The following is a 27,839-nucleotide window of genomic DNA, read 5'->3' as shown; positions in this document are numbered from 1 at the left end:
GCTAGACTGATAGCAGGGCACTTCTTTCTGCCTTCTCCTTCTCACTCCCTCCTCTTCACCTCCTTCATTTCATAGAATCATAGAATCATAGGGTTGGAAGGGACCTCTGGAGATCATCTAGTCCAACCCCCTGCCAGAGCAGGGTCACCCAGAGCACGTTGCACAAGAATGCGTCCAGGGGGGCTTTGAATGTCTCCCTTCCACTTTTTCTCTCCCTTCCACATTTCCCTCTCTTCCACTTTTTTAAAGTGAAATAAAATCAGCAGAGCAAAGAAAAGAAAAGTAGCCTCAAACTGCTGCATCGACAATAATATGCCATGGATCTTCCAGAACCTGTCTGAGAATGTCAGTCCTTGGAGAGGAAACCTAAGGCCAGAAATGATACAGGCTTAACCATCACGAAAAGCATTCACAAAACGCAGCGCTGAACACACAATGCCGCGCTGAGGATACAGACTTGGCTGCCGTTTATGGTGTGGGGAATACAGTGGCAGATTTATTCTACAGTAGAGAGGGTTGTTTCTTGATAGTGTTAATACTGACACATTATCTGGGGACGGAAGAGGATGCACAAATAGGAACAATTCTCCCATTTCTCTGCCTGTGTCTCCCCCAAGTGCCCCCTACTCCCATTCCCATCTGCTCTCTTCATCCCTCTCCCTGCACTGAGTCCCCTCCTTCCTCTCCTCTGATTTCTTTCCTCTTTCTTTAGCCTTCTCCCTCATCTTTCCCCAGTGCAATTACATGTATAGAGTTTTTAGTTCTCCAAGCTTTTGCATCTTATCTCCAGCTGGAGCCTTGTGTCCAGCCCTCTGCCTGGAAAACCATACAAGAGTTTTCAAGCACAGAGTTAAATCCTGCTCTCCCTATAAAGGTGTAAATATTTCCACCCTGCCAGGACCAGGCCATGGGACAGGACAGGCTGATAACGATCTGCAAAGAAAGACCTTTAAAATTATCCAGCACAGCTTAAAGAGGGATGGTCTAACGAACCATCACCATCACTGCACATCACTGAGGCAGAAAGCAATGATGGCAACTACCACCACGCTCCTGCACAGAGTAATTCCAGCCGCCTTCGCAACTGGCAACAGCTGATATTAGTCTAAAGCAAACACCTAGGCAGTTTTACATCCCTATTTCTTCCCCTCTTCACCCCAAAACACACATCTACTTTCACTGATACCTTACTGTATTTGCCGTGAAGAATCAGAGCCTTGTTTATACCTCACACCAGAACTGCGGCTGGGAGCTGAGGATGAACAGCTTGGTCAAGAGCACATGAGAGATCTGTGGCAGAGCAAGAAATACAATCTGAGGGTCCTGAGTTGGCTGCCAAACAGTTGCCCACTCACGCTCTGTGTCTCTAAGTGATGGACCGGGGCAGTGGATCTTGCCCAAGGACAGATGAGACAGGAGAAAGCGCTATCACCTGCATCTCTCCTTTTTGGCAGGAGGAGAAAAGCAGCCGAGGAAAGGGGCCGCTCTCTTTTCCCCTCCTTAATCTGCTTCCCGCTTGCTTCAAAAACAACCCAGTGCACGGTTGTTTATTATTATTATCACTGTTATTTTCCAGAGTGCTGTAAAACCAGGGGATAGAGCACTCTGACAGCCTCATAACAAACAGCAGATAAAACTAATTAGATTTTGTTCTTCCCTTAGTTTGCTGACTTGATTCTTTTTATTTTTATTGTTTAATTATTTATTTTTAGCCCAGAGGTTTACGCACACGTCTATTTCACTAGACACTGGCAAGGCATCCTGAGGATGGTCTTGGATAGGAGAGGGCGATCGTGGCCAGGCGGGTCTGAGAGCCGGCGAGAGGCCGAGACAGAGGGTGCAGTGTGAGCGCTGCATCTTCTACCCACGTCATGTAAGCCATGGAGGGGGAGGAAGGAGAGCGCAGCTATTCACAGCCGCTAAGAGAGTCAGTGAGACAAAAGGCATCAGTAAAAAAAGTTAATGTGCCTGGCAGGAGCCCAAAACCGCTTTAGCAGCAGGGACTACGTGAGTGCCTCTAGGACACCATCTCTTCTGGCCATTACGGAAATATTTGGCTTGCGTCTCAACCTGACAGCCTCACTGACTCTTGAGGAATGGCAGTGGCAACTACCCTCTCCTCCCTCCCGTTTTCCATCGGCTGTTTCCAAATTCCTTGGGATTAGCTAGCGACAGCAAGAAAAGGCACTGGCCTCACTGCTCAGCACTTAGCAGGCTGAAGTGAGGTGACATGCCTCAGCGCAGGGGACAACGGCTCCATTCACTGGGGAAATACCAAACCAGAATTACAAGTGTGCAAGAATAAACAAGGCTGGAGTTAATCTAAAGTTGTTTTACACTCTGTTTTATTAAAGTCAATGCACTTCCGTTCCTCTGTGCAGAGCCTAGTTCTGCTTAATTACCATGACTCAGGGAGAATTTTAATAGCATGGCGAGAGCAGTGCACAATGGAGGCCCTCTCCTGACCTCTAGAGGTCTGTCAAAAGAAGAGGAGCATCTGCTCCCTGTAGAAGTTCCTGGAAGAAATGAGGCAGCCCACAAAACTGCTTCTGCTGGAAGTTTCCAGGTGCTATTCCCGACTGGTCAGTCACCCAACCCTCTCGCTGTCCTTCCCCTGCTCCCACCTTCTCAGCAGCAGGCTGAGCACCCTTGGGCTGGGGGTTCGCCTGGTCATTGACTTCTGCAGCTCCCTCGCCACTTGTTGACAAATTATTTGGCACAAACATGGGAAGCTGCCCAGGAGAAGACCTGGCCGGGCTTTTCATATTGCACAGCAGCATTTATCCAGGTGTGGTTGATGTGCATGGACACTTCGCTCCAAGCTCGGCTGCTGCACTCGGATCCCAGACACTGGAGACACCCTTAGGGCCTTTGCCATCGCTCCACCTCCTGCAGCTCCTATCACTGGGATCTATGAAACAGTGGCCCTGCTCATATACATTTGGCTCCAAACACGCATCGAAGCTACATCTCCACTTTTAGTATATTAGGACAACTCTTCTGCAGTCAATTGATTCAATGAATCACAACTAGGGCAGAGTCTTCCCACTGAACTGAATTCTGCTTAGCTTAAGAAATTCAGAATGGAACAGCTCGAAGGCTGAGACTGGCCTATAGTATTTATAGCCAAAATATTGGTGTCTCATTAAGAAAAATGCTGATTTAATAAGATTTATTTTTTTTCCTTTGCAATGAGGTGTACCAGTGGCAAGCCTTGGTAAGCATCGTTCAGTTATTGTTGTGGCAGGGTGTTGGTACAGAAGGCAGCACGCGAGAGAAAAGCAGCTCTGGATGTCTACAAGTACATCTACAGACGCATATATGTACAATGGCATTTTTTGTCCCATGTCTTGGGGATGTGCCGAATGCTGAAGATCTTACAGCATGGCCTGTGTATCCTGCAGTCTGGACCTGGCACAGTGTGAACTTGTTGTCATGCACATGAATGTTGGATTTTGAACTTGACTATGAACATACATCGTTTTTTATTGATAAGCTTTGAAGCAATATTATACAAACTATTATAATGGGAACACCTGTTTTACCTCTTTTGTGTCCATGCCTGTGAGCCAACCTTTTATGAAAATTCAGGATTATGTGCAACAAGCCGCACACTAAAGCAAGCAGAACAGGACATCTGTACAGAGAACACACACCATACCTAATGAATTAGTCTGGTCTAAGAAGCTCAGCTTCTAAGGACCCAAGCTGCCTGTCTTTTGAGCAGCATCATAAAGAGAGAGCTAGAGCCACAGAGAACTCTTTATACGCTGGTGAAGACTTCAAAACACCTAGATACTGAAAACCCATCAGGACAGGAAGAAGCTATTTCTCCAAACAGCAGCCTCCTGCTGGAAAATATGTCTGGGCAGTCTGGGGAAAGGTGTTCAGAAATGCATCAGAGAAAACCTTGTTCTGCACCAGGAATTCTCTCCACAAACAGCATAAAGATGAAAGGATGTTGTAGAGAGGTGGGTGTTGGCCTCTTCTCCCAAGTAAATAATGACAGGACCAGAGGAAATGGTCTGAAGTTGTGGCAGGGGAGGTTTAGGTTAGATACTAGGAGGAATTCCTTTACTGAAAGAGTGGTCAGACACTGGAACAGCCTGCCCAGGGAGGGGGTTGAGTCACCATCCCTAGAGGTGTTTAAGAAACGTCTAGATGTGGCACTTCAGGGCATGCTCTAGTGGCAGAGATTGTAGGTTGTTTGGTTGGACTCGATGATCTTAAAGGTCCTTTCCAATCATGAAGATTCTATTCTATGATTCTATGTGTGGATGACGTGGTGCTTTCAGTCACACATCAACGCTAACAATAATAATCACTGCCAATGGAGGCCTTATATGCTGTAATGCTACAACACACTATACATTCATACTTCTCCTTGAGCCTCATAAAGTAGTGAAAGTTGGGAGCCTCTTGCATCATGCAATTAGTTCCATTTGGGTTCAGGACAACTCCCCATTTGCAGCCATAGAGTCTAAGACACATGAGAATTTCAGGCAATACGACGTGTGAGATGCAGTGATGTGGGTTTCATGCTTTAGGGATGTCGGGCACACGCGTGGGTTCTCAGTCTGTGTTGGATTCTCAGGAATCGGGATCTGTGTTTGCAGTCAATTTTAGGAGAAATCTAATTTTTTTTCCATTTGGGGATCAAAGGAGAAGCTGTTCTGACTCCGTTATGGGAGTCATTGGTAGAACATAACCTACATATAGTCTACCAGTAATGTCTTCCACTATATTACCACCTGGCACAATGGGGTCCTGATCCATGAACTAGGTTTCCTTAGTGGTATCATAATAAAACTAACAAATAATCAGTCACAGGACTGAATTCACTCTTGGATATTGCCACCATCACTAATCTATTGACAGAATATTGGGGGACCCCTGGTTGCCTCAACAGAATGTGTTTTTCTCCTTAAAATGCCCCAAATCCCTCTCCCTCTCAATAGCTTAAAATAGTAGCTCTAGTTCCCCAGGATGAACTCTTGTATCTGTATTCTCTTAGCTGGAAGGATGTCTCAAGGAGTAAATATAATTTCACAGCATCTGTGAAACAAATTCTACACTTGGGCCCATCAGCTCAAGCATAAAGTGACTCAACTGAGATTACACCAGACCAGTTTGTTTCAGTGCAGCAAAGAAGTGAATTTAGCTCAGGTTTCCAGAGGACCGCTCTGCATTGTCATTGGTGCTTTCCTTATTATCGCACATTGGATTTCCCACACTGTGGCTGAGATATGACCAGCTCAGAAGCATGGACAGCCCTGACCCAAGCTATTGAACACACAATAAAAATTCCAATCACATGGATATCAGATCCTGCTTTACAACTCAAAAGAAATGAATGGCAAAAGAGAGCTCTGACCAAAGGCATCAGTGACCGCCACTCTTCCAGGCAAAGGCTGCTTCCCACAATAAGAGCCTGAAGTAGGAAAAGGAGAGTCATCTCTGGTTCCTTGGTCTCAGAAGACCATTCCTCAGGTCAATCTACATGAAACCACATACTAGAGGCAGCTGTGAAACTGGGGATTATGATTAGGAATGGACGATGTTCTCACACAGTACCATCTGGGCCTTGTGTACAAAGCATAAGGAGTCATTCTCAATATATATATGTATACAAATTACACAAACATACAGTCAACTTTCTATTTGGAACTGGAGCAACACATCTGGGAAGGATGCTGAAGCTGGCAAACAGGCAAACATGAGCAGTAACCCATCTGCTTACTGCTCTGCAAGTCAAAGCCTTGTTCACGCAGGGCTGCTCTCGAACCCACTGTACACCCCAAGTGCTGTTGAACGCAGAGGGAGAGCCGTACTGTTGGGTGCTGGTTGGCTGGAAATGTAGAGCCCCCTGAGAGCCTTGGAGCTGCATGTCTGTCTCGTCGTCAATCCCTCATCTTCTGTCTCTCCTTCCACCCACGACAGGCACTCCTGGATCTCTTGGTCTAGCTCTGAGAAGTTCCCTTCATCATCAGAGCAACTGTCAGTATTATAATCGATTTCTTCCGCACAAGGGGGTTCATCATCAGTCTCCAGGCTGCTGCTGCTGCAGCTTCTGCAGAAAAATCAGAAGAGAGACTGGTCATCATCAAAGGATGGTATGTTCTCTAGGGGCAAGCGTAAGTAACAGGGAAGTGTGTTTCCTGGGTTCAGCTCTGTCTCTGCTAATAAGGCATGAGATGGCACTAAGCAAGATCCTGTACGTCTTTGTGTCTGTTTCACCATCTGTAAAATGAAGAGTGATACTTCCCTACCTCACAGGAGAAACGATTATTGTTATCACCATTATTGCTATTGCTTATACAGAAACCGAGTGCTTTATACACAGACAACACCATTGTTGCCTCGAGGCACTTACAAGGTTAGAGAAGCTGAAATATAGTGGTGGAGGAGGAGGTATTCAGTTTCCAGAAGGTTGCTGGTTTAATCATCATCCACCTCGCTGCAGTTCCACATTTAGTGTAAGACCTAATTAATCCAGGTGGTTGATGTGCTTTGGCATCTTTTACTCCTGTTCTGTGCAAGCTCAGAGCACTGCTAACAAGAGGCAGCGCAAACAAAAACTGGAGGCTCTCGGGTCTTTAAGCACACGGGCTCCCAGGAGGGCAGAAATACCAGGAGTGCTTGTGTTTTGGAAGGAGCACGAGAAGGCTTTGAGAGCATGACTTCCTGAGGAAAGGGAAAATTCAGAGGCAAGTCTGAACGGCTGAGAAGACACTCTAAACAGATGTCACAGCTGCATCGCCCAGCTCTCAGAAGGGCAGGTTACACCACCTTATCTTCCTGCCATTTACTTACAGGAATGGTCATAACCCTTCTTTACATGTCCACTTTCAATACGTACTGTATTAGGTTAGCCTAATGCAATATGTATGGCAGAATTGTAACCACTCTACTAGATGGCTCTGGGGGACGGGGTCTTTCTCGTACCTAGCTGCCTAGTTCCCATTTGGCCCTTAGCCCAGGAGGGCAGCCGGGTAATTTTTTGAGACCAGAAAGAAGCCCGTGGTTTCAACGCTGCCAGAGTCTGGATGCATCAGGGGGACAGATAATGTGTTTTTCACCTCCAGGTCAATGTTTTCAATCCGACTGAAAGCAGGGGAATGTATTGCTTTGGGGGACTGGGAAAGGAATAATAATCTTCCGCCACTGGGCCAGAGTTTCTAATTTGTCCCAAGTTGGGAAGAATGAATGGCTTGGCAGATGGAGCATACACAGCTTTAATGTGTGGTCTGCTCATTTACATGTCAGTACCCGGAATAATCTTCCAGCTCTCAGCTGTTTCACAGCAGTGCCGGCATCTGAGGTTTCAGAACATACCAAAGGTGTAAAGTATTGCTTTTGGATGCATTGATCCCTTCTCTCTTCTGCACTCCAGAAAAAGGCGTAAGATTTTCCTAGCTTTGAGACTCCAGATCTTAACTGTACACAGACTACTCTGCGAGCAGAAATAAGCAGTGTCAACCCACTTCTCCTTCTCCGGCTGATCTCTGGCTTAGTTTACTTCAAAGGCTGTGTATAAAGGATTCTCTGAAAGCTTAATAGAGCTGTACAGCTTAAAAATAAATAAAAGAATAATTATGCACTTTTACAGTTTCTGGCTCCACTTCAGTCTGCTCAGAAATCTAGGTCAGGAAGAACTCATACTGAAATTGAGTATGTGACATGAAACAAAACAAACAAACCAGGACAGTCCTCCCGGCACAACCGCAACAAGCAGTGGTCTCTACTGAGCCTGACCAGTGGGTTTCGTGTCTTCTTTTTTTTTTTCATGGCATGAATTACCACGATACCAAGTACCCACAGTAAGGTTCAAAGCTGACTAAGCTCAGGGGAACTAGATTTTTCATTTATAAGCTCTGCTCTTGCGGCTTTGCAATCAGAAAGAACCAAAGCCTATCTACTTTCAATACCGCTCTTGAATGGAGGTGCTGCCAACGCCACCGGGACAGGGCATAGCTGCCACCCACCTCACTGATATTTTACAGATGGAACGGTTCAGTTAGCAACCTAGGAACTGCAGTTAAACATTTGTATTAACAGGCCAACAATTTCAAAAAATATTCCTATTATTACTTAAAGCTGGGAAACCAAATAACAGAGGACCTTCTGAATTTTTTGGATAACTTAAATGATTTTGAAAGGATTTCTAAAAAAAAAAAAAAAAAAAAAGAGAAAATTACTTCTATCACAAAAGAACTTCGCTATGGAAGGGAAATCCGGAAGACAACCATCAGAGAATGAAAACCACAGAAACCTGCCATTTCCTTACATGGAAGACTGAAGGGACAGTCTTTATGACGCAAGTCTTTATGCATAAAACAGTTATAATGGACTTCAAAAGCTCTGCCTTCCAAGATGGGTGCTGTCGTGTTGCCTACAAGCATAGTACACAGAACACCAAGACTGTGACAATTCAATGCCTGGGCAGATGTGTTGCAGGGAGAGGTTCCCCACAAGTGAGGGTGTGCTTCGCCCATGTTTAGAGGTCAGGGAAGAAGACTTTCTCCCTAGTTTTTCCTGCCCTTTGCTCCCTTGCTGTGACAGTGAACGAGCAAGCCAATCAGGACTGACTTTAGTAGTGGTTTCTCCAATATGGATTGACATCCACTGGATTGATGCCACCACCACAAATAGCGTAATGAGCTACCAAACAGCAAATAGATGGCACCAACCTCCTCTCACTGCCAATGCAGGCTGTAATCACACTAGTGACTTCAAAGTTGAAAGGCTCTTTATCACACTACCAAATTCTACAAAACAGCTACATTTCTCTGCTGCGTGGGATCTTCCATCCCAATAATTAACTTTCTACTGCGGGAAGATTTAAAATACATAACAAAGCAATACAAATGGGCTAGCTCAAACCAGCAGGCTAGAGGTTCTTCTGGAAGAGGAGAGGTGGCAGCACGCAGATGCTGGGGAGCCAGCTAGAGTCCCACTGACGAAGCTGCCAAAGTCATTACGTGCTGCTTCTCCAGATCACAAAACCCAGCTCCTTTAGGAACGAATGCAGTTGGCGAAACATGCTAATGAGCAGAAATGCCACCACCTAGACTAGTGCATACCATTGCAGAAGGTAGGTCTGCCTTTTCCCACCAAGAATTGTGGGGGTTTTTTTGTTAGGGGCGGGTTCTTGGTATTTTTGTTTGTTTGTTTGTTTATTTTTTAATCTGATTTTTAAAAGCTGCAAAATTCTGTCATCCCCCCCCCAAAAAAAAAAAAAAAGAAAACAAACCAAAAAGAGAAAAACCCCAGGGGACATGAAACAGATTTACCAAGGAATAATGATGTTGTCTTACTGAAGGTAAACAATGAGGAAAACCGATGGCATTACATTAGAGAACTACAAGACAAATATAGTGTATGAATACCACTGAACGTGAACGCAGTACAGAAGAGGGGGAGGGAAGGCTGGTAATATATCTCCAGCCAACAGTCCCCCAGCTATCACAATAAAACATGTACGCATGTTGGTTGATCTACTAATTCAAAACCTACAGCCTTGTAGCCTTCATCTATTCCAACCGATGGGAGCCACAACAGCAATTTGCAACTTTATGATGTGATAAACAGAATTTCTTTGTTTTGATTTTTAATTTGCATATTTATTAAGATATGACTTGATCTTAATTAGTTCTCCTTTTGTATGTGGGTGTGTTTATTTGTTTGCTTGGTTTTGGAAAGCAAGCAAGCTTTGGTAGAATGATTCTGTTTTGCTGACTTAACACGAGGAGAAGGAGAGGGGAGCCCAGTCCCTCCTTACATGTCGGCACAACTGGAGCTTTCTGGTATGACTGAAAAACACTTCTCCCAGGTGCTTCCTGCAAACCCCTCATTCTAAGTCAGCCTACCTGTCAGGCCACAGCTGGATAGAAACCCTGCAAGTCAGATGTCCTGCTGAATTGCATATAAGAAAAGACAGTCTATGCTGTGGTGGATAAACTAGAGTTACACGCTGTACGCGGGGACGACTGACGACCTCTCTTCCATACACAATTCTGCTTCACTTGTGCACACACTTCCAGGGCATGGAGAAAAACGAGAGACGTCCTAAGTAATTCCTTGGGATTTTTCACTCATATTTTGCTTGCGTGGCAGGTCACTCGCTCTCTCTGTATCCTACTGACTGGCTCAAAATAGAATGTGTTTTATTTTTTTCTGCTGGAAAGAACAGGCACTGACAACTGTCCCTTTTAGGGAATCTGTGACTATTGTTCAGGGTTGCTGCTTGACCTTCACTTGACAGCCCTCGCAGTTGCAGTGCGTTAGAGAAGGAAATGGAGCATTTACTTTTTTTTACATTGCTCCTCTCACTCTTGGTGAAATTTGCTGTAGTCTTGCCAGAGTGAAGCTAGGAAGTGAGCGGAGCGGTTAAACGCTTCACACGAAAAGGAGGAAAAGGGTAAGTCTGGGGCCCACCACTGGCCATGGACAATGATTCCCTGTGAAGAATGTATCAACAAACAAGCAAACACATCTTCGTCTTCTCCCTGCAGTGAGAAATAACACCCCAGTAGCTGCTTAATCACCCTGTCTGTAACCCTCTTTTCTCCTTTCCCTAAACCTCCACTCCATCATGATAAGTCCCGATCCTTTGGAAGCTGCCCAAGGCAGGGATATGGCTGTCTATAAGGAGCCAAGCATGTCTCTGATACAGTTCATAGACTGAAATAAGGCAGGAAATGGCTTTCTTGAAATTTTTCAAGATATCAGCCATTTTCTTGTGGGAAGAGAAGGCAGAAAAAACATTTCTGTCTGACCCAAACAGGCCAAGTTCTCAGCAATTACAGCATTCACCTGAAATAAGGGTGTGTTTTTTCTCCACTCAAGCAGAGAAGTCAGCAAGTTCCCTGACCACAGTTATTGCCTGTGCAGAAGGGAAATTGCTCATTCTTTTCCAACAAAGTTGTACCAATTGTACGAACACTTATATACATGCTGGTAAGTAAAGTGTCCTACAGCTTTTAAAGATATGCTGCTCACTCTGCAGTGAATTGGGATTGCCTTGCCCTTCTTTTTTTTTTTTTGACATTAAAATTCCACATATGTCACTGAATCTAAAAGGGTGTGTGGTCTTGCACAATTTTGCTTTTGAGGAATCCATATGTTTTATTAAAAGTATTTTACAGGAACACTGCTTCTGAAGTCTTGTAATGAAATTAAAATGAATCTTAAGCAGATACATTTGCAGTTATCCCAGAGTACAATTCTGCCTTTAATAGCTTTATAAAGTAGTATTTTAGGACATAAATGAAACAATTATCATGCTTTTAGGTAATTACACCTGTAACAAATACACTACAGCAACAAGATGCCAACAAAGAAGGGCTTTGGTCTGCCCTTTGTGTCTTGATTCACTCGCTACAACATGTGGTGCACACCTTGCAAGGACTTTCCAATTTGATCTCTGCAATTCAGGAGCTCCCCAGACACCAGCCTGGCTTCTCCTGCCTGAGAAGAGCCAGACAAGGCTTTATTTAGTCCCTGACCTCGCCACGGGAGGGAATCAGCTACGTACTGGTGCAAGATGGCTCCAGCTTAAAGAACTATTGCATTCACCTCCTTTGTTGCTACACAGTAAACGATAATGCTATGAACTTTGTAGGCTCCCATGAGATTTCCCTTTCCAAAGACTCTTTGAAAAGGACTTTGGCATCCTACAACATCTCCTGAGAAAATGCGTGCTAAGCCCAAGGCAATGCCAGGTGCCCTGGCTTTCAGCCCACCATGGCCCATCCTTTCACGAACAATATGAACATAATTAAATGCTGCCTTAAGTTCTGTTTGCTATGTCTGAGAGATGTTTGGTCTTGTTTTGAGCGTAGATTGTGAGGGGTTTTTTTCCTCCCCGCTGCAAATAGCCAAGAGAAAGGTGTAATTCATTGCTAAGACTTGTACTAATTAGTTTTTCAGGAGTTCCCAGGGTAATTGTAGGCTGTAATATTTATAATTGATTTGGCCAGATTAAAAATGGATGTCTGGTGCACCAGTTAGATAAGTAAGGAGCAAGTGGGGCTTTATCACTTAAAGAGAAGGGAAGACAACTTGTAAATAAAGGGAGAGCATGACGAGCAAGAAACAGGCTGACTCCTGGCCAATACTGTCCCCTAATGTTCATTCAGGCTTGCAACAATTTAGCCCCGGACAGCATTTTATTTGCATCCAGCAGAAACTCTCTTAAGTCTTCTCAGAAATGACTGTTTCCATTCTCCTTATTGGTGAGAAGATGGATGATGACTGCTGTAAGAGCAGAGGAAATGTTGAGTACAGACCTCACATTACACACAGTTGGGAAACTGAAAAGCCTTGTAGGAATATGAGCTGCATTTAATTGAATTACACCATGTTATTGGTACAGCTTTGATCTTTCTGTGAAAGACGAGCTTGTATAGAGGACAAGTAGGCATTTTTCTCCCGTTTCAAGGGTACGAGCTTGACATTACATGACGTTCCCGGATTCCAGGTATCTCAGGTCAAATCCAGGCATGTTTCTAATGCTAACCAATACAATTCACATGAGCTGGCCTTACGTGTAGGATGGAAAAGCTGGTGAGAAGACAAAGGCTGTGGATTCGGTCTTATGAACAATCATTAATTTCTTCCTAATGGAGAACTAATCTATATATCAGTGCAGGGCTAACACTGCGTCTTTAGCATTCTTATAGCTGTAGGCTTGTAAGCATTAATAAAAGCCACTGATTTGAACAACAAGTCAGCCACAAAATGGAGCTATGACAGTCGGTGCAGACCCCAAAGGCCGCTATACTCTTCCTTCTCTCACCCTTCAACAGTTCTTCAGTTTTGTCTCTTTTTTTCTTCAATACTTTAACATTTCAGCACATGAAAGCACAACCCTGTGTGTACTTTAGGAGAGATCTGTGAACTTGTATATTCACTTTGGTTTGTGATGACGCACTCTTCCACATAGTGCAGTGCCTGGCTCGGAGAAAACACTAAAGACCCTACAAATCTGCTGCTTGAAAAGGCAGACACCAACAAAGCGGCTGCATTCCCATCAGGGGAAACTAAGGAAAGTTTCTGCTTACCTATGGTGAGAAGTTAGTTAAAGATGACGCATGGGCATAAACGTGGTAAACTCTGGCTATGTCTCCACAGACGTACCATGCAGCCTGCTAAATTTCAGTCACATCAAACACCTTCAGCGACTCAGCACAAGTGGGGAACAGTTCATTCCCCTAAAACTGGCATCCAGCCCTGGCTTCTGCGTGAACTCCTTGGCGACATGAGGCACCCCCAAAGAAAACTTGAGTCCTGACCGTCTATATCTGCACAGCACTATGTTCTTGAGATTTGGGCCAAATTCCTGGACACCAGAGCTCAAGACCTCGAACCCGAGTTTTAAGCAAGCTGAAGACCTTTATAAGAACATACACGATATATTCAGGCACTGTTGGGAGACTAAGTCTAGGTTAGAGTGTCTTGAGAAAGCATAGTCCTGGTCTCGCTTTTTTGACCCATATGCACTAAAACTTGGTGTTTATTTAAGGGAACGGTATCACATGGCATCAGCCCTGGACCAGCACGCAGGCAGCCCAACCCATGTTTGCTGTGAAATCAATTAGAAGTTCTTACCCAACGAGTACCCGTGAGACACCTCATTGGTATGTTCTGCTACCTTTAGCTAGATATCGCAGCCTCACGCTGAACAGTAATTCACGGCCAGCTCCAATGAAGCAACTAACAGTAGCTGTTTTAAAATCTGGTCTGTTGCGATGTTGTTACATTAATTAAAAACGTGAGATAAACACAGGAAATATAAGATGGGTGACATAAAATAGATGGGAGAGTATCTATCCACCAGGTAGCACTGTCAGTGGCTTGGATTTTACTCCGAGTTTAAGCATCAAAAGAAACGCTCCCAAAACATATAACATTTCTACAGCTTAAGCTTCCTGTGGAAATAAGAGCAGTCAAGTCGCCCTATATCGGAAGGTATTTACTAAGACTACTGGAACTCATTAAGACACTGAATAATGTAAGAGTTGCTGAAAATATGATTTGGAGAGTGTTTGGGAGCTTTTCTCACAGTGTCTCTATCTCAAGCAATTTCTTCTTAAAATGATAATCACGCTATTGATGATACTTAGCAGTCCAGCCACAGTAATACAGGAAGAGCATTGGAATCCTTGTAATTGCTTCTGGGTGCTTCCAGTAATCGAGACATTGGTACTGTAGGGGGGAAAGAAACGTGGAAAGATTTTGGCTTAGATGCTGAAAATTTGTACTGCTAAGGATAAATAATGTAAAGGCATGCAGGTTCTCCCGGGTTTTTGTTTCCCTTGGTGCTGTTTCACGTAATTCCACTGACTTCATCCAAGTTTTGTTAATTGCTTCTATATATTTAATTTTAAAAGTCCAAGTTCCATATGTATATATCCCCTAGTTCTCTCTGAGCGACTTAAAGGATTTGGGGTTTTGAAAGCAAAATGTTTTAAGATGGCCAAGACATGTCTAGACTGTGTTTTAGTTACATATCTGTTTTATGTACAGGGTATTTTTTGGGTCAGATAACTATGCATGCAAGTATTTGCTTGCACACCAGATGACAGATAGACACCTAACTACCTGACTGAACTAATAACTGCTGTAAACAACTACATTTCAATCACTATACCCGTTGGAGGAGAAAGCAACCTCTTGGTTGCTAGCTTTTTATTGTGAAAATCTATTTTTAGCTGATAACCATGCTGATGTTTTAGAGAATCTATCTGCGATGGATGTGTATATGTGTGTGTATATATGTAAATATATAAATATGTCTTTACAAGCACACAAAATAGATCACCATCCCTTAACTATCTTTCCTTACAGATACATAAATAATAGATACACATATATGTATGTATGCATACACTCAGACACCCGCACACCCACACATCCACAAAATTACATGGTTTGCCCTGTATTCAGAACACAATTTTCATTCCAAGACACAGGAGGTCTCAGGAGATACTCCTACAGCTAGCTGAGAGATAACAATAGATGGTCACTGAACCTTGATGCTATTGCATTCAAGTGGAAGCAACCTCAGGGAAAGAGCTGGCTACCGACCAGGGCAAAACAATTCTTTGACTCTAGTCTTCAGGTGAGCATTGACAAAGCAGCAGGTCACCTGAAGGAGAACTTAGACCACCTGGGTTGGACTTGAGATATATTAGGACGGTCAACAGGCAGGCAGAAATGGTTGTCTAAAACATAAAGTGTTATCATCAGCTATTTGAGAGCTTAAACTAGAAGCTAAAAGCCAGACTGTGTGGCAAAAGTTAAAATCTTGAATTCTCGGTAGGGAAATATGGACATAATCCTGTTCCACATGTCCATGACTCATTCTTGTACCTTTTAAAGTGAGGAATGACTGTTTTAGAAACCATTCTGCATAGCGCTCTGTTCTTTCACGATCACGTGTCTTCAAATAGGTAAACAAGGACAGGGACTAAAAGTATTGAGCTCTGGTAAAAAGAATTATTCTGGTTCTGGAGTGTCCAAAGAGGGGAGAGAGTACAGCACCATGTGGGGGTTCAACAGCTGGTTTATCACTGAATTCTGCTTTTAAGGAAAGCCTTCAGGCAAATCTCAATTTGAGGGTCACAGAAAACAGTTTCTGGAGCATACTGAAAACAACTAATGTAAGGCCAACATGATGGTAAAGCACTGCAGCCTAAGAGGTTCCAGCTGGCGGACATCAGTCAACACGGCCACCTCTCGAAGTAACTTCATCTCTACAAGGTCCTATGTTATCACGGATTACCTGAAATTAATCCAACACAAATCTACAAAATAATAATCCCCCCCCAAAATTACACATCTCATTCCAAGGATGTTCACATAACTGATCTGAGGAACTTCCTGTAGTGTAAAAAGTTCTGAGACTAATACATAACTTGCGTTCTCTCATCCCTTCCTGTGGAAAACAAGAGTGTTCAGTCGATATCATAATTAGGAAAGAGAGAGAGACTCTATGTGTGTGTAGCCATAAGAATAAAAGGCAGAGAAGGTAAGGTCAAAGAAATCTATCTTACCTTTAAAGCAAATTGAAGTGGGGTTTATAGCAAAAACATCTGATGAAGTATGTGTGATCATAGATAACCGATAACAGACCCAGGTTAAAACTTCAGCCTCTGCCCTCATCCTAAATCTTTTCTCAGACATAATGAGATTCAGATAAAACAAATCTGAACACCCACGTTCAATATATTTCAAAACATTCTGATCAATTACGTTTTTAATACCATATGGAACCAAATCCAAAACCTTGCTTAACCTCACTCATTACACGGCTGATTTGCATATGCTTTGGACTCCATTAAGGACAACAAAAAATGTCAGCTACAGCATATAAGCGGCAACTGTTGCTAATTCCTTGATCTTGCCAAAGCCCTGCCAGATGTTTCATGAAGAATAGCAAATATTTCATTATGCTTTCCCTGCCTTCTAAAATCTGTCTGTCAGGAATTGCAAGGATGAATTTTAGCGGTTTAGCACACAAGAAGAGTATTAGGCACGGAGGGCTGCGACATGAAGCACCACCTTCATCCTCCTACTTCAAAACTCAAACAGGGTTTAAAGGGATTCTTTCTGCCAGAAGGACCCACCAGCCAGGAACATATGACTCCCAGTAAACAGAGGAGAGAGGAAAAACAACCACCATTTGCTGTGACCTAAAGAGACAGCATCGCCTTGCAAAAAGAAGATACTAAAGCACATGTACAAGTTGCCATTGCTGTTTGTTGCACAATAGATCTCCGAATACTTTTCTGTGTTCCTGTTGTAGGTATTTAATAATGTTTCACCTGTAAAACAGCGAGATGCTGTTTTCAAACGAATCCATGTGTAGCTTGTAGCATCTATCAATTCCCAGCAGGGAGTAATTTTTAAAATCGCTGTTAACATGAGTATTTCCTGAATGCCTTATTAAAAATCAATTTTCAAATGCCTGCCAAAATGTTCTATGTGTTTTACCTGAAAGTTGTAATTACATTTTCTTACTTTTTCTGTATGTGAATATGTCTGTGTATATTTATATATGTATATATAAATTCCCACTAAAATTCTTAAAAGAATACTAACACACCACAGAAGCAAACATATTCTGAGTCAAAGCCGCAGCAACATAAACTGACAAAAATATTCACGTAATCAAAATAAGACATGCATTTGGACGGATGGGGCGAATTAGAGCACAGCTTGCCGAGCAGCGAAACAATCACTTCACAGAGAACCACCCTGAGCATTTAACGTCACCCTCAGATTTACAACCAAAAATGATAAAAGGTCGGTTCTTGTGCGCAGACTAAGCGGCTGAAAAGATATGGCAGGCTGTGGATCAGGGGAAAATTGAATCATGAGGTTAAAACGCTCGTGTTTCAAAGATAAGGGGCTCTCCACTCAGTGGGCTCATGGCCACTTTGAGCAAACTGCTTTCCTCTCTTTGCCCCAGTTCCCCAAGAACATGGACACAGCAGGCTCCAGCCTGGATGGCGAGACTATGGCACGGGGGCAGAGCCAGGGCGCGTCTGAAGCCCTCCACCATCTGTCTACCCTGTATGAGGACGCAAAGCTATTTAATTGCCTCTTCAGCGTAAGTGCCTTTCTCTCTACTGAAAGCAGTGGAGAGAATGAGAAAATAGGTGCTTAATAACCTTGGTGAGTCTGGTCCAAAAGTTCCTCTCAGCAAACCAAGACTTGAGTAAAGAAAATAGCAAGTTTCCAGATCCATTAGGGAAAGAAGTGATCCTTCATGATTCTGCCAGGCAGGAATGTAGAGTCTAGCAGGAGGAATGATGAGGATGTAGGACTCCTGCTGACATCAGGAGGAGAGAGAGGTGCTCAGTAATACCAAGGATTAGCTGCCAGGTCATATTTCAAAGAGAAACGTTGTAATTCTTGCAGTACTGACAACAACTGAAGGCATAAAAGTGAAGGGGAGATTATTCAGATGGGAAAGAAACTGTCGCCAGCTGCCAGATTTTCTGTACCCAGTCTGGCCTCTGATTTTAAGCTGTCCAGCTAGCCTGTCTAGCAGAATAAGCCAGCCATCCAGCTCGAGGAAACAAAGGCTGAGGACTCGTGCATGCTGCTTCCACTGGACCTGAAAACCTCATTATTAAGTTAGGAAATCTTGTTTTTCCTGGCATTTGCCTTTGTATTTATGTTTTCCTAGCTCCTCATTTTGTCTCTTTGCTTCAGGAAACTGCTTATTGCACCAAAATAAAGTGACATCTGCTCTCCTCATGGTGGGTTCTGTCTTCCAGGAACTGAAACACCAGGAAAAGACCAGATCGTGAGTTGTTCTGGCCCATGAATTGTCCCCCAGGACATTGAAAAAGCCCTCAAACATTACATTTGCCAGTACAAACAGCACAAATCCAAGTGCTAGAACATACATACACACTTTACAGAGGGAATACATTTGGGAAGGTTATATTAATGAATGCATATAGGGCTCCTGACTGCTGAGCACTGTGATAGAATCTCTTTTCTTGTTCCCTCTTCTCCATCAAATCGCAATGGTATCATTTTCTCTACGGACCTTTTTCCTGCACCAGCATCATGTGGGAACCCCTGTGATAACATTTCTAGTGTCAGTAACACATAACCCCATAAAAAAAGAGTGTATGCTGCTGAAGATCCCAGGATCTCAGGATGGTGAAGAAAATAGGATGGTAGAGCAGGTGCAGCCAAGGCAGACTGCCGCTGACTTTAGCCTGAGATTGCCAAGCTTACGCTGGACTTTCTCCTTTTCTGCACAGCCAACCTGCAGATAAACTGTGTCAGATTTAATGGTGCATGATACAGGCAATTCAGTATCAAGGAGGAAAAAAAGCATCTCTGAGGCAAGGTGGGTTATCAGCTTACCTCAAAAAGCAGCCTATCAAGAAACACTGCCAAGGCGATTTCAGAAATCTATAATTTAGATGTTACCTTAAGCCTAAAACTTTGCTTGAAAACTTCATACTTCTTACAAGCAAACTAGCAAAGCCTGGGAGTATCAGACCAGATATCAGGCCAGATGACAAAGTAATACACTTAGTGTATATGAAGTGCTGTACGCATGAAAGGTACAGGAAGGATGGCAACATTATACAGTTTTATCCTGCGAGGAATCAAAGCTGTTATTACACAGCAGTTTTCTCAGGGCTATTACACTCCATTGCTTACCCACCAATCAGCGCACCTTTCTGGAATTCCCAACAATATGAATCACTTTTAAATAACAATGCATTTACTCTGCATACGAGCTTTGCAGCCTGAACGCCACCACCACCACCCCCCGCCACCTGCTTTCTGAGGGCAAGGGAAGCCCACCGATGATTTACACAGGAAAAGCTCTGCTGGGACACCGGCGTGTCCCAGCTGAGCAGCTGAACTCCTGAACAGCATCATTCACCGCTAATTTTGCAGCCATTTCTAAGGCAAGGAACAATACTGCTTTAAATCTTGTTGGTTTTAGAACAGGAAACAAAGAATTCCAAATTCAGCGAACAGCCAGTGGAACAATTTTAAGGAAGGCAAGACACAAGAAATACGCCCTGTGTCAAAACTTGGCAAAGGTGCAAAGCCTAGATCCCTTGTTCTTAATACTCAGAGTATTTCTTGGTTTTCTAGGGGGTAAGGATTGCTGTGCAATGACAACCATTCAATCACAATTACAACAGCAGTGAGAGCCCGTGGTGCTTTTCACACCAGCCTTACACCCTTACTCCACGGATGGGCACCCTGGCAAGGCATGGTGGAAGCTGCAGGCACTCCTGGGAGAGGGGTGCCTGCTCGTGGAGTTCTGGGAAAGCAGCGGGCTTGGGAGATGGCAGAGCGAGAGGTTGCAAACACTGATCCACAGTAACCCATAGGCAGCCTTTTTCAGCCATGCTCCTAGCAACAGGTCTCAGTGAAAGACGGCACAGATCCTGCTGGCTGCCTTTCTGTGATGCACGTGTATTTACTGCAACCATCTCCTATGAGTTTAGTCAAAAAAAGCCCAAAATTAAATGCACTTAGACAATTAGGGTCTAATTAACCTAAGCTGCTAAGAGTGAATTCATTAAGCAAAATGGGCAAATTATACGTCCAAAGATCTGTGATGATGGAGGAGCAAAACCAGGCACCACAACCCAAAATCTGCTACTCCCAATCATCTCAAAAGAAGTGTGGCCAGCAGGTCGAGGGAGGTGATTCTGCCCCTCTACTCTGCTCTGGTGAGACCCCACCTAGAGTACTGCATGCAGCTCTGGAGTCTTCAGCACAAGAAGGACATGGACCTATTGGAACGGGTCCAGCGGAGGGCCACAAAGATGATCAGAGGGCTGGAGCACCTCTGCTGTGAGGACAGGCTGAGAGAGTTGGGGTTGTTCAGCCTGGAGAAGAGGAGGCTCCAGGGAGACCTTATAGCCCCTTCCAGTACCTAAAGGGGGCTACAGGAAGGATGGGGAGGGACTCTTTGTCAGGGAGTGTAGCAATAGGACAAGGGGTAACGTTTTCAAACTGAAAGAGGGGAGATTTAGATTAGATATCAGGAAGAAATTCTTTACTGTGAGGGTGGTGAGACACTGGAACAGGTTGCCCAGGGAGGTTGTAGATGCCCCATCCCTGGAGGTGTTCAAGGCCAGGCTGGATGGGGCTTTGAGCAGCCTGGTCTAGTGGGAGGTGTCCCTGCCCATGGCAGGGGGGTTGGAACTAGATGATCTTTAAGGTCCCTTCCAACCCGAACAATGCTGTGATTCTGTGTGATTCTGTGATCTCCTCTGAACACTGTAGCCCTAGCTTCGGAGAGATGCTTCCTTCCACCTTCTCATGCTGTTCCAGACATTTCCAATGCAAGAGAAGTCTGTGGGGAGACAATCGAGGAAGAAGAAAATTCCCTGAGCTGTCTATTCCCTTGCTGCTTTCAAGGTCTGCCCCCTCAGCAGCTTGGCACACCCTTCTCCCACGCTACTCCCTATAGTCAGGAAATGCCTAACATTTCACTTCTTACAGAGGGTCTCCTTTGAGATGGATTAACCTCACACTCCTTAAACTCAGACCTATCAATTTCCTCTGTTGGAGACTTTGGATTTAGATATCTTTGCTGTACTGGAAAATATCCACTGATAACGAGCAATTATTATTACAAGATATATCCTTGGAGATAGAAGCTGGCTGCTAGGAAAGATTGAAATGAAGGGGAGAGGGGAAAACCAAAAATACTACTCTCACTTAACCTGACAGGGTTTTAATCACTTTCCCAGCATGTCATACCCAAGAGCCCTTGGACAACTTCCCGAACAAGACTCAATTGACACCTACCATGTAAAGCTCTTGATTCTCTCACAATAACATTAAGCATCATTACTGGAAATGGATGGTAGAGTTCAATGCTAATTTCAAATTTAATTTGGTGTTTGAAGTTATTAAAAACATATATAATCTCCTCTTCTCCCCACGAACTAGCTTTTGGGCCCTAAAGGCAGCATCCATAGCAAGCTAAAAGACAGTTTGTGGAGTTCTTTCTGTGAGAATTTATGAGTGTGCATTAGATCAAATGATTTATAAAACATATACCTAATATAATGCCTGTGACAGCAAGAATTGAAATCAAACACTTTGTGGTAAGGAAGGACTGCTTTAAAGCATTAACTGCAGTGGGGAGGAGGTGCTGTAGAAGAAGCGCTGAGGTTAATGTGCTTGTCTTGCCATTGCTGTGGACCTGCACACCGGACGCGTTCAGGTCACAGAGAAAATGAACCGAACAAACCAACTCTGGCATGTGGCAGATTGACTACGGGGAGCATCATAAGCTCTCCGAGGGTCCAGAGCACAGGCAGACTGTGCTGAACAAGCAGCATTAGCAGTAGCCTGGAGGATGCCTACCAGCACCCCGAGAAGGGACTCGTCTGCTTCAAGGGCGCCGTGATAACACATGCAAAGTAGAGACAGACAGCCCGCTAATGAGCACCCCTGACACAGGGCTGAGCAGTCAACAAAAGGAGAGATCCTGCCAAGGCAGAGGGTAGAAAGGTGGTTACAGAGGTGAACGCACCAGTAGCGGGTACAGAAGTCCATTCAGTGGGAATACTGAAAACCTCAGTCTAGATCACAGCAAGGAAATGGGCCCTCTGTAAGGCTCAGGAGGGGTCTGAGGTGAGACAGGACAGACACGGTGAGGGTGGAAAGATGTGAAGTACGGAAGTACATTCACTCCTCAGATGCCCTGGACTCCGTCAGTCCTCAGGACTGCTGACCACAGGAACCACAACAGCATCTGCCTCCCTGCAAAGGCTCTCAGTTTGGGCAGCATCTGCCAGGCGCTGGAGTGAGCCTGACACCCTCAGCAGGAATGGGTGTCCACGTAGATGAGAACTCCTGCCTAGCCTAAGGCCTGTTACAGGAGAGCAGGATGTTCCGTGTTGCTGCCAGGAGGACAGACAATAGCAGAACTTTTGACTGCTCGCTGAGGTCAGTAAGGTAGCTGAGGAGAGCCGGGAATGGAGGGCTACAGGGGCTTGTGGGGTTAGCACAGCAGCCTGGGCCAGTGCAACATAGCGGTAGAAATGATTTTGAAATGTGTCATCCCTTGGTAAGCCTGGATACAAGAGCAGAAGCTCATACCCAGATCGTGGCCTATTTCCAATTCTGAAAGCCAAACACTGTATTTTCCCATTTACTTATCCAATGTTGCTTCAGCACTTAATTGTCTACCTGCTGGCCTGGCCTTTTCTGCCATGCTGTTGCCAGGCCATCAATGATGTGTCCGTCAGGGTGAAATGAGCTTTGAATCAGGTGATAAATTGCTGGTTTTGTTGCAGCTGCTAACATCTCTTAAATGTTTAAAGAGTATGATCGCACGCATACCTAGTAGCTGCTTGGTTACGTTTATTTTGGATGAGGTGCTATGCAGTTTCTTAGATGTATGTGTCAAATATTCATAGATGGCAGGCTACTGAAATATCTTTCTGTAGTATTTATTTATAGAATTTATCAACCGAATCAATCTTTATGTGCCTAGCTGCAGTATGACTTGTTGCCTTACCCATTTTTCCCAGACAGTGTCTATGTATCAATATCCCTTTTCCCGCAACACAGTATGTCTGTCCGAGGTATCTTCCCACGTGTACTCATAGTATCCATCTCTTTAATTTTAACTATATATCTACTCCATGTAATGCTTGTCATCTATCTGAAGCACTCGCTGTATCTCTCCACACCATCTCTTTATCTAGTCAATGGTATCTGTCTCTCCATAGTGGTTCTCTATCCCTTTCTCTCAGTCTCACACAGCACCAGAATGTAATTATGGATTTTGGACCACAACCATAGTTTTGTGTTTTGTTTTGTTTTGTTTTTCCCAAGTCGGACTCACAAATCACTGATTAATTTATTTGTTTTGACGGAAAAGCTAGATGTGAGAAATGAACTCTGGAAGGGTACAAGTACCTTTGGGTCAAAGACTCTTTCCCAAGCTTATTTGCTTCCCCGCTGTGTGTGAACTGCTCTCTGCTGCGAGGGCCGGGAGCTGCGCTAAGCTGCTGTTTTCAGAGAAACTCATCTTCAAACAAAGGTGCTGGAGTGACTATAGCCTCCCTGTTCTCCTCCTCTCTCCCACTCCCTTTTTCTCCTTCTCCCATCTTTCCTCTCTTCCCTCCCCCAACGCTTTGCATCCTTTCCTCTAAGTCTGTCCCTTCCCTTCTTTTGCCCACCTGGCATTCTCAGGATGACAAGTAGAAGTCCCTCCCTATTAAAAATTCACTACCAAATAAATATCAAAGGAGGGGGAAAAATCCATTTGACTGTGTGATTCATTGTGATCTGTAATGCAAGGCCCAGCACAAGAGGTTACACAGGTTTCACAGCCTATTTACCCACTTTGGAGGGGTACGAAGGACTCAGTGACCCTCAGCTCTTAGAAAGCCTACGATGGGGAGAGATCTCCTCCCTACCAAGAGCACTAGTCTGAAAGAGACGGAGAGGGACAAGCTTTCAGGGACAGGAGAGGAAGGACAGTAAAAACTAAAACCTCTTCTTGCTTTTTTTTCTTCCTACTTTTCTCTCATCCAGATGAATTGTGACAAGAACAGTACAAAAGACGGTCAGGTCACCTGGAAATCATCAGAGACTGTTAAAATGGCAGGAGCGTCTCAAAGAAAGAAGAAAAGAAAAAAAAAGAGAAAGAAAAAGAAAGAAAGCAGAGACCACTATGACAGAAAAGGAGGGAGGGAAAAGCTTACATGTCTCTGGTTTTGGTTCCCTGAGCAAAGACCCCAGCAGTTCATAATTCTTCTTCAGGCAGGGCCAGTATGGTTCAATGGCAGAATAAAATACGCATTAATTAATGAACAGCTTTACAGTTTTATGGGCAGATTTAACTCTTTCCCGTGTTTAGAGCTGCTGGGAAAAAAGACTGAGACAGATGCGAAGTAAGGCAATATGAATTAACTGGTATTGACATGGCAGGAGCAAATGATATTTCCACTGAAGGCTGTAAACTTGCTAACAGCTTATGGACTTCAGACGGGAACCAGATTTCACCCAGAGAGCAAAGAACCTCTGGAGACCTTCTCCAGAATTGTCCAAGAGCAGACAGGAGATCCCTAAATGGTAGCAAAAATATTTCGGCCTCAGTGGTAGCTGTCAGCTGAGGCAGTGGGAGAAATCTGAATTTCCTGCCAAGGGCTGTCACTGTGCTGTACTGGACACCGCTCCTCTGCACCAAAATACCTGGTACGCCTCAGAATTTAAGATTCCTCTACAAAGTGTTTGGGATAATATCAGTACGTAGATAGAGGATGTGATGTGTATTTCACAGAGGCAAGTGGAAATACTCAAATGTGTTTCAATTCAAAGCAACGTACAGGCAACAGGAAGAGACACTCAAGTAACAGAACAAAAAGGGAATATCTGAAACCCTGCTCTTTTAGAGACTCTTATGCCAGCCTGACCACCAGTTTGCCATGTGTTTTTGGCAAATTGCTGTGCATATTTCCCATCCCACCACAGTCTGCCATGTCTATGTAGACTACCAGCTATGACTAGTCTGTGCCTCAGTTTCTTCATAGTGAAGGATGGAAATAACTGTGCTCTCAGGAGTGGCTTCCAGCCACGTTGTGACTAACCCTTAGGGAAGAAGATGAGAGGAGACAATGCGGTCATCAAATAGGAAGGCAGAAGAACGACCTATTCTTCTCCTTTCCTTTTCTGGTTGGGACTACTTAAGAGAGTTTTAAACATGCAACAGCAATGAAAGAGCCAAGTGCTATGATAATTAGCGCAGGGAAAGTTTTCATGCAGGAGTAAGCCGTGAACATATCAATAGGTCCACAGGAGATGTCTGATGCTAGTGCTTGTCTCCTAAACAAGCAAGCTACTGCCATGCCCAGGCTCATGGCAAGGAGCAAAGGAAGAAGCAGCAGTGGAAGAGGGAAAATGGTGAACGATGAGATCGAGGGTCAGCTGTTCAAGAGGTTTTGCCCAAATGTCTCTCCTCATGTTCACCTAGATCATGGAGCGAAGACAAAGTACGTATTGATTGGAACAGGATGTGGAGACACTCCAAAGGTAGACCAGAAAGAACAATCCATCTCGTCTGACTGGGCTATATAATTTACTCATTGTGAGCAGATGGGTTATGAGGTCTGCCATCAGTGATGAATTATATTCATGATAAGTCATTCTCAGCTAATGAGGATCCATTATCATTAGCTGCTAAGGAAGAATAACGGCTTGCCAGGACAGAGTAGGGGTTTCACAGTTTCCAGGGAGAAAATTCTGGGCTGGTAGCCACCTGGCAATTTAATTTTCAGGAAACTAAAAACTTTCCAAGATGGTTACCTTCTGCTTACTTCAAGCCTTGGCTTTTAATTTCCCTGGACAAGTTCAAGAGAGGGAATGTAAGAGGAGGAGGAGGAAGTGAAGGAATATAGTAGTAACCGTATCTGATAAGACACTGATTAAATCAAGGTCTCACTCTAATTACACTGCATTTAAATAAACTTTGCCTAGTAAGTAATTGTAATTAAACTGCAATTAAACATGTATTTATATCACCATTTCCTCCCCTGCACAGCTGTCTGTTTCCACCTCCTGTTGTTGCTGTCTACCTGCCAAAACCTCTGAATTTAGCACACGGGACTTCACTTTTCCTTGGACTTCCCAGAGGAGATGTTGTGAGGGGCAAGGTCTGAGACTCCCCCCCCGCCCCCCCCAGTGCACTCAGCTAAAAGGAGCTTCTGCTTCTAAGCTGTGTGCGGGAAAAGAGATGTAGCTGATGCTGTGATAAACGAGATCTGAGGAAAAGGTTGTGAGGGGCAGAGATATGAATGAAGGGGGTGTCTCTTTTCCTCTCACAGGAACTTGAAAAGGTACATATTTCCCCCTTTTTGAAATTTCTTCACATTTGGCCTAGAAATAAAGCTAGCCCTCTTGCCTTCTGAAGAGCACCTTTGATACAAGTATATTTTCGAAAGCCCCAGATCTCCGTTTACTGCATCACGTTTGCTCTTGTGCATTGCTATACGTGACACGGAGCAAAAGAGCTCACTTACCTACACAGTACCTACAGGTGAGAGTCCAGAGCTGGGAATACAATTCTTCAGCTCTGTTTTCAGCTTTTTAGGAGTATTCACTAACTCTGTGTCTCAGTTTCCTTTATTTGCAGCACTGAGCTACCTGTACATAACAACCCTACAGGCGGCCTTTAAAGTTTACTGCAGTTCTGAACAATTGGGTTAGGGAAGTCTGTTATGGAAAAACAGGAGGTTCCAGTATTTAAAATGGAAACTAGTTCCTTTTAGGAATCTGAAAGCTGTACGGAAGGGAAAGGAATGCAGGGAGAAACAAAAGAAGAAACAAACAGCTAACGTAACGGGAGAGCGATGAAAATGAGGAGCTGAACGGTATCACAGTGCAAAGGATGCCTGGGGCTAACAAAAGAAACCAGCTTCTCTGCCCTACCTCCCTCCTCACCAGAGATGATGGAAAACATCTCCATTTGTGCCTCTGCTATCACATAGCTCTAATTAAGGGACTGGAGAAATACCACCGTCACCCTCATCTGTTTGTGTTCAGTTGCTGAAAGGACACCATGCATCTCCCTGACAGCTAGTCATTACAGCTTCGTATGAGCACCCCTCCTTCCACCAGAAGTATTGAGCCCTCTGTTAAATACCTCAGACCAGACCCTCGCTACATTTCTGTTACTCGAGGGAGGTGAGCCGTGAAGCCTTTATCATGGGAAATCACTGCCCGGAGGATAAGGGCATCTGACGGAGGAGAGACTGGCAACATGCTAGACGTCTTGCTTCAAAAGATACACAGCAAAGGAGAGAATGAATCCATACATACGCATGTGGGGTGCCCAGAAGTGCATATGTATATATATGTATCTATATATATTAATATCTATATGTGCATATGTACATATATGTATATATAATATAATAATTAAAAAAATCCTTATTATGCTAAAGTAGTTAAAAAAATCTACACAGCTACTGGCAATTTCACCATGACTGCTGTGTTATAGGCTGTATTCACTCCCTCTCTCCCTATCCTTCTTCAGACATTTTCTATTTTCTCCCTGAACAACTGGTCTCAGGAAGATCCTTATGTCAGGTATTAGTGAAAAAGAACAGAACAGGCATCTTAAGCCTGATTTTCTGATGTGACAGTAGTCAACCTGATCTGGTGTGATCGGTCACGTCAAAGTCACAACTCTGTGACTCTCAATTTCCTTCCAAACCTTTCTTTAACCTACAAACCTCAGTTCTACTTCCAGAAATAGGAGACAAAAGCAATACTACTGGAGTGACATTTATCAGAGGAAGGACTGGACG

At 44.1% G+C, this 27,839-nt stretch overlaps 1 protein-coding gene across 1 annotated transcript in view; it reads right to left on the bottom strand.

Annotated features, from left to right (window-relative positions):
* Window positions 1-2,189: 2,189 nt before the first annotated feature.
* Window positions 2,190-27,839, bottom strand: part of AGBL1 (AGBL carboxypeptidase 1) — a 298,518-nt gene continuing 272,868 nt past the window's right edge. Inside the window, exon 23 of the mRNA XM_074600621.1 lies at window positions 2,190-6,070. Within this exon, the coding sequence (XP_074456722.1) occupies window positions 5,764-6,070 (307 nt within the window). The 3' untranslated portion in view covers window positions 2,190-5,763. The remainder of the gene's footprint in view (window positions 6,071-27,839) is intronic.

The sequence above is a fragment of the Larus michahellis genome, chromosome 9 (genome assembly GCF_964199755.1).
Source record: "Larus michahellis chromosome 9, bLarMic1.1, whole genome shotgun sequence".
Classification (NCBI taxonomy): Eukaryota; Metazoa; Chordata; class Aves; order Charadriiformes; family Laridae; genus Larus; species Larus michahellis.
The sequence above is the reverse complement of the archived record's forward strand: the minus strand, read 5'-3'. Positions and strand labels throughout refer to the sequence as shown.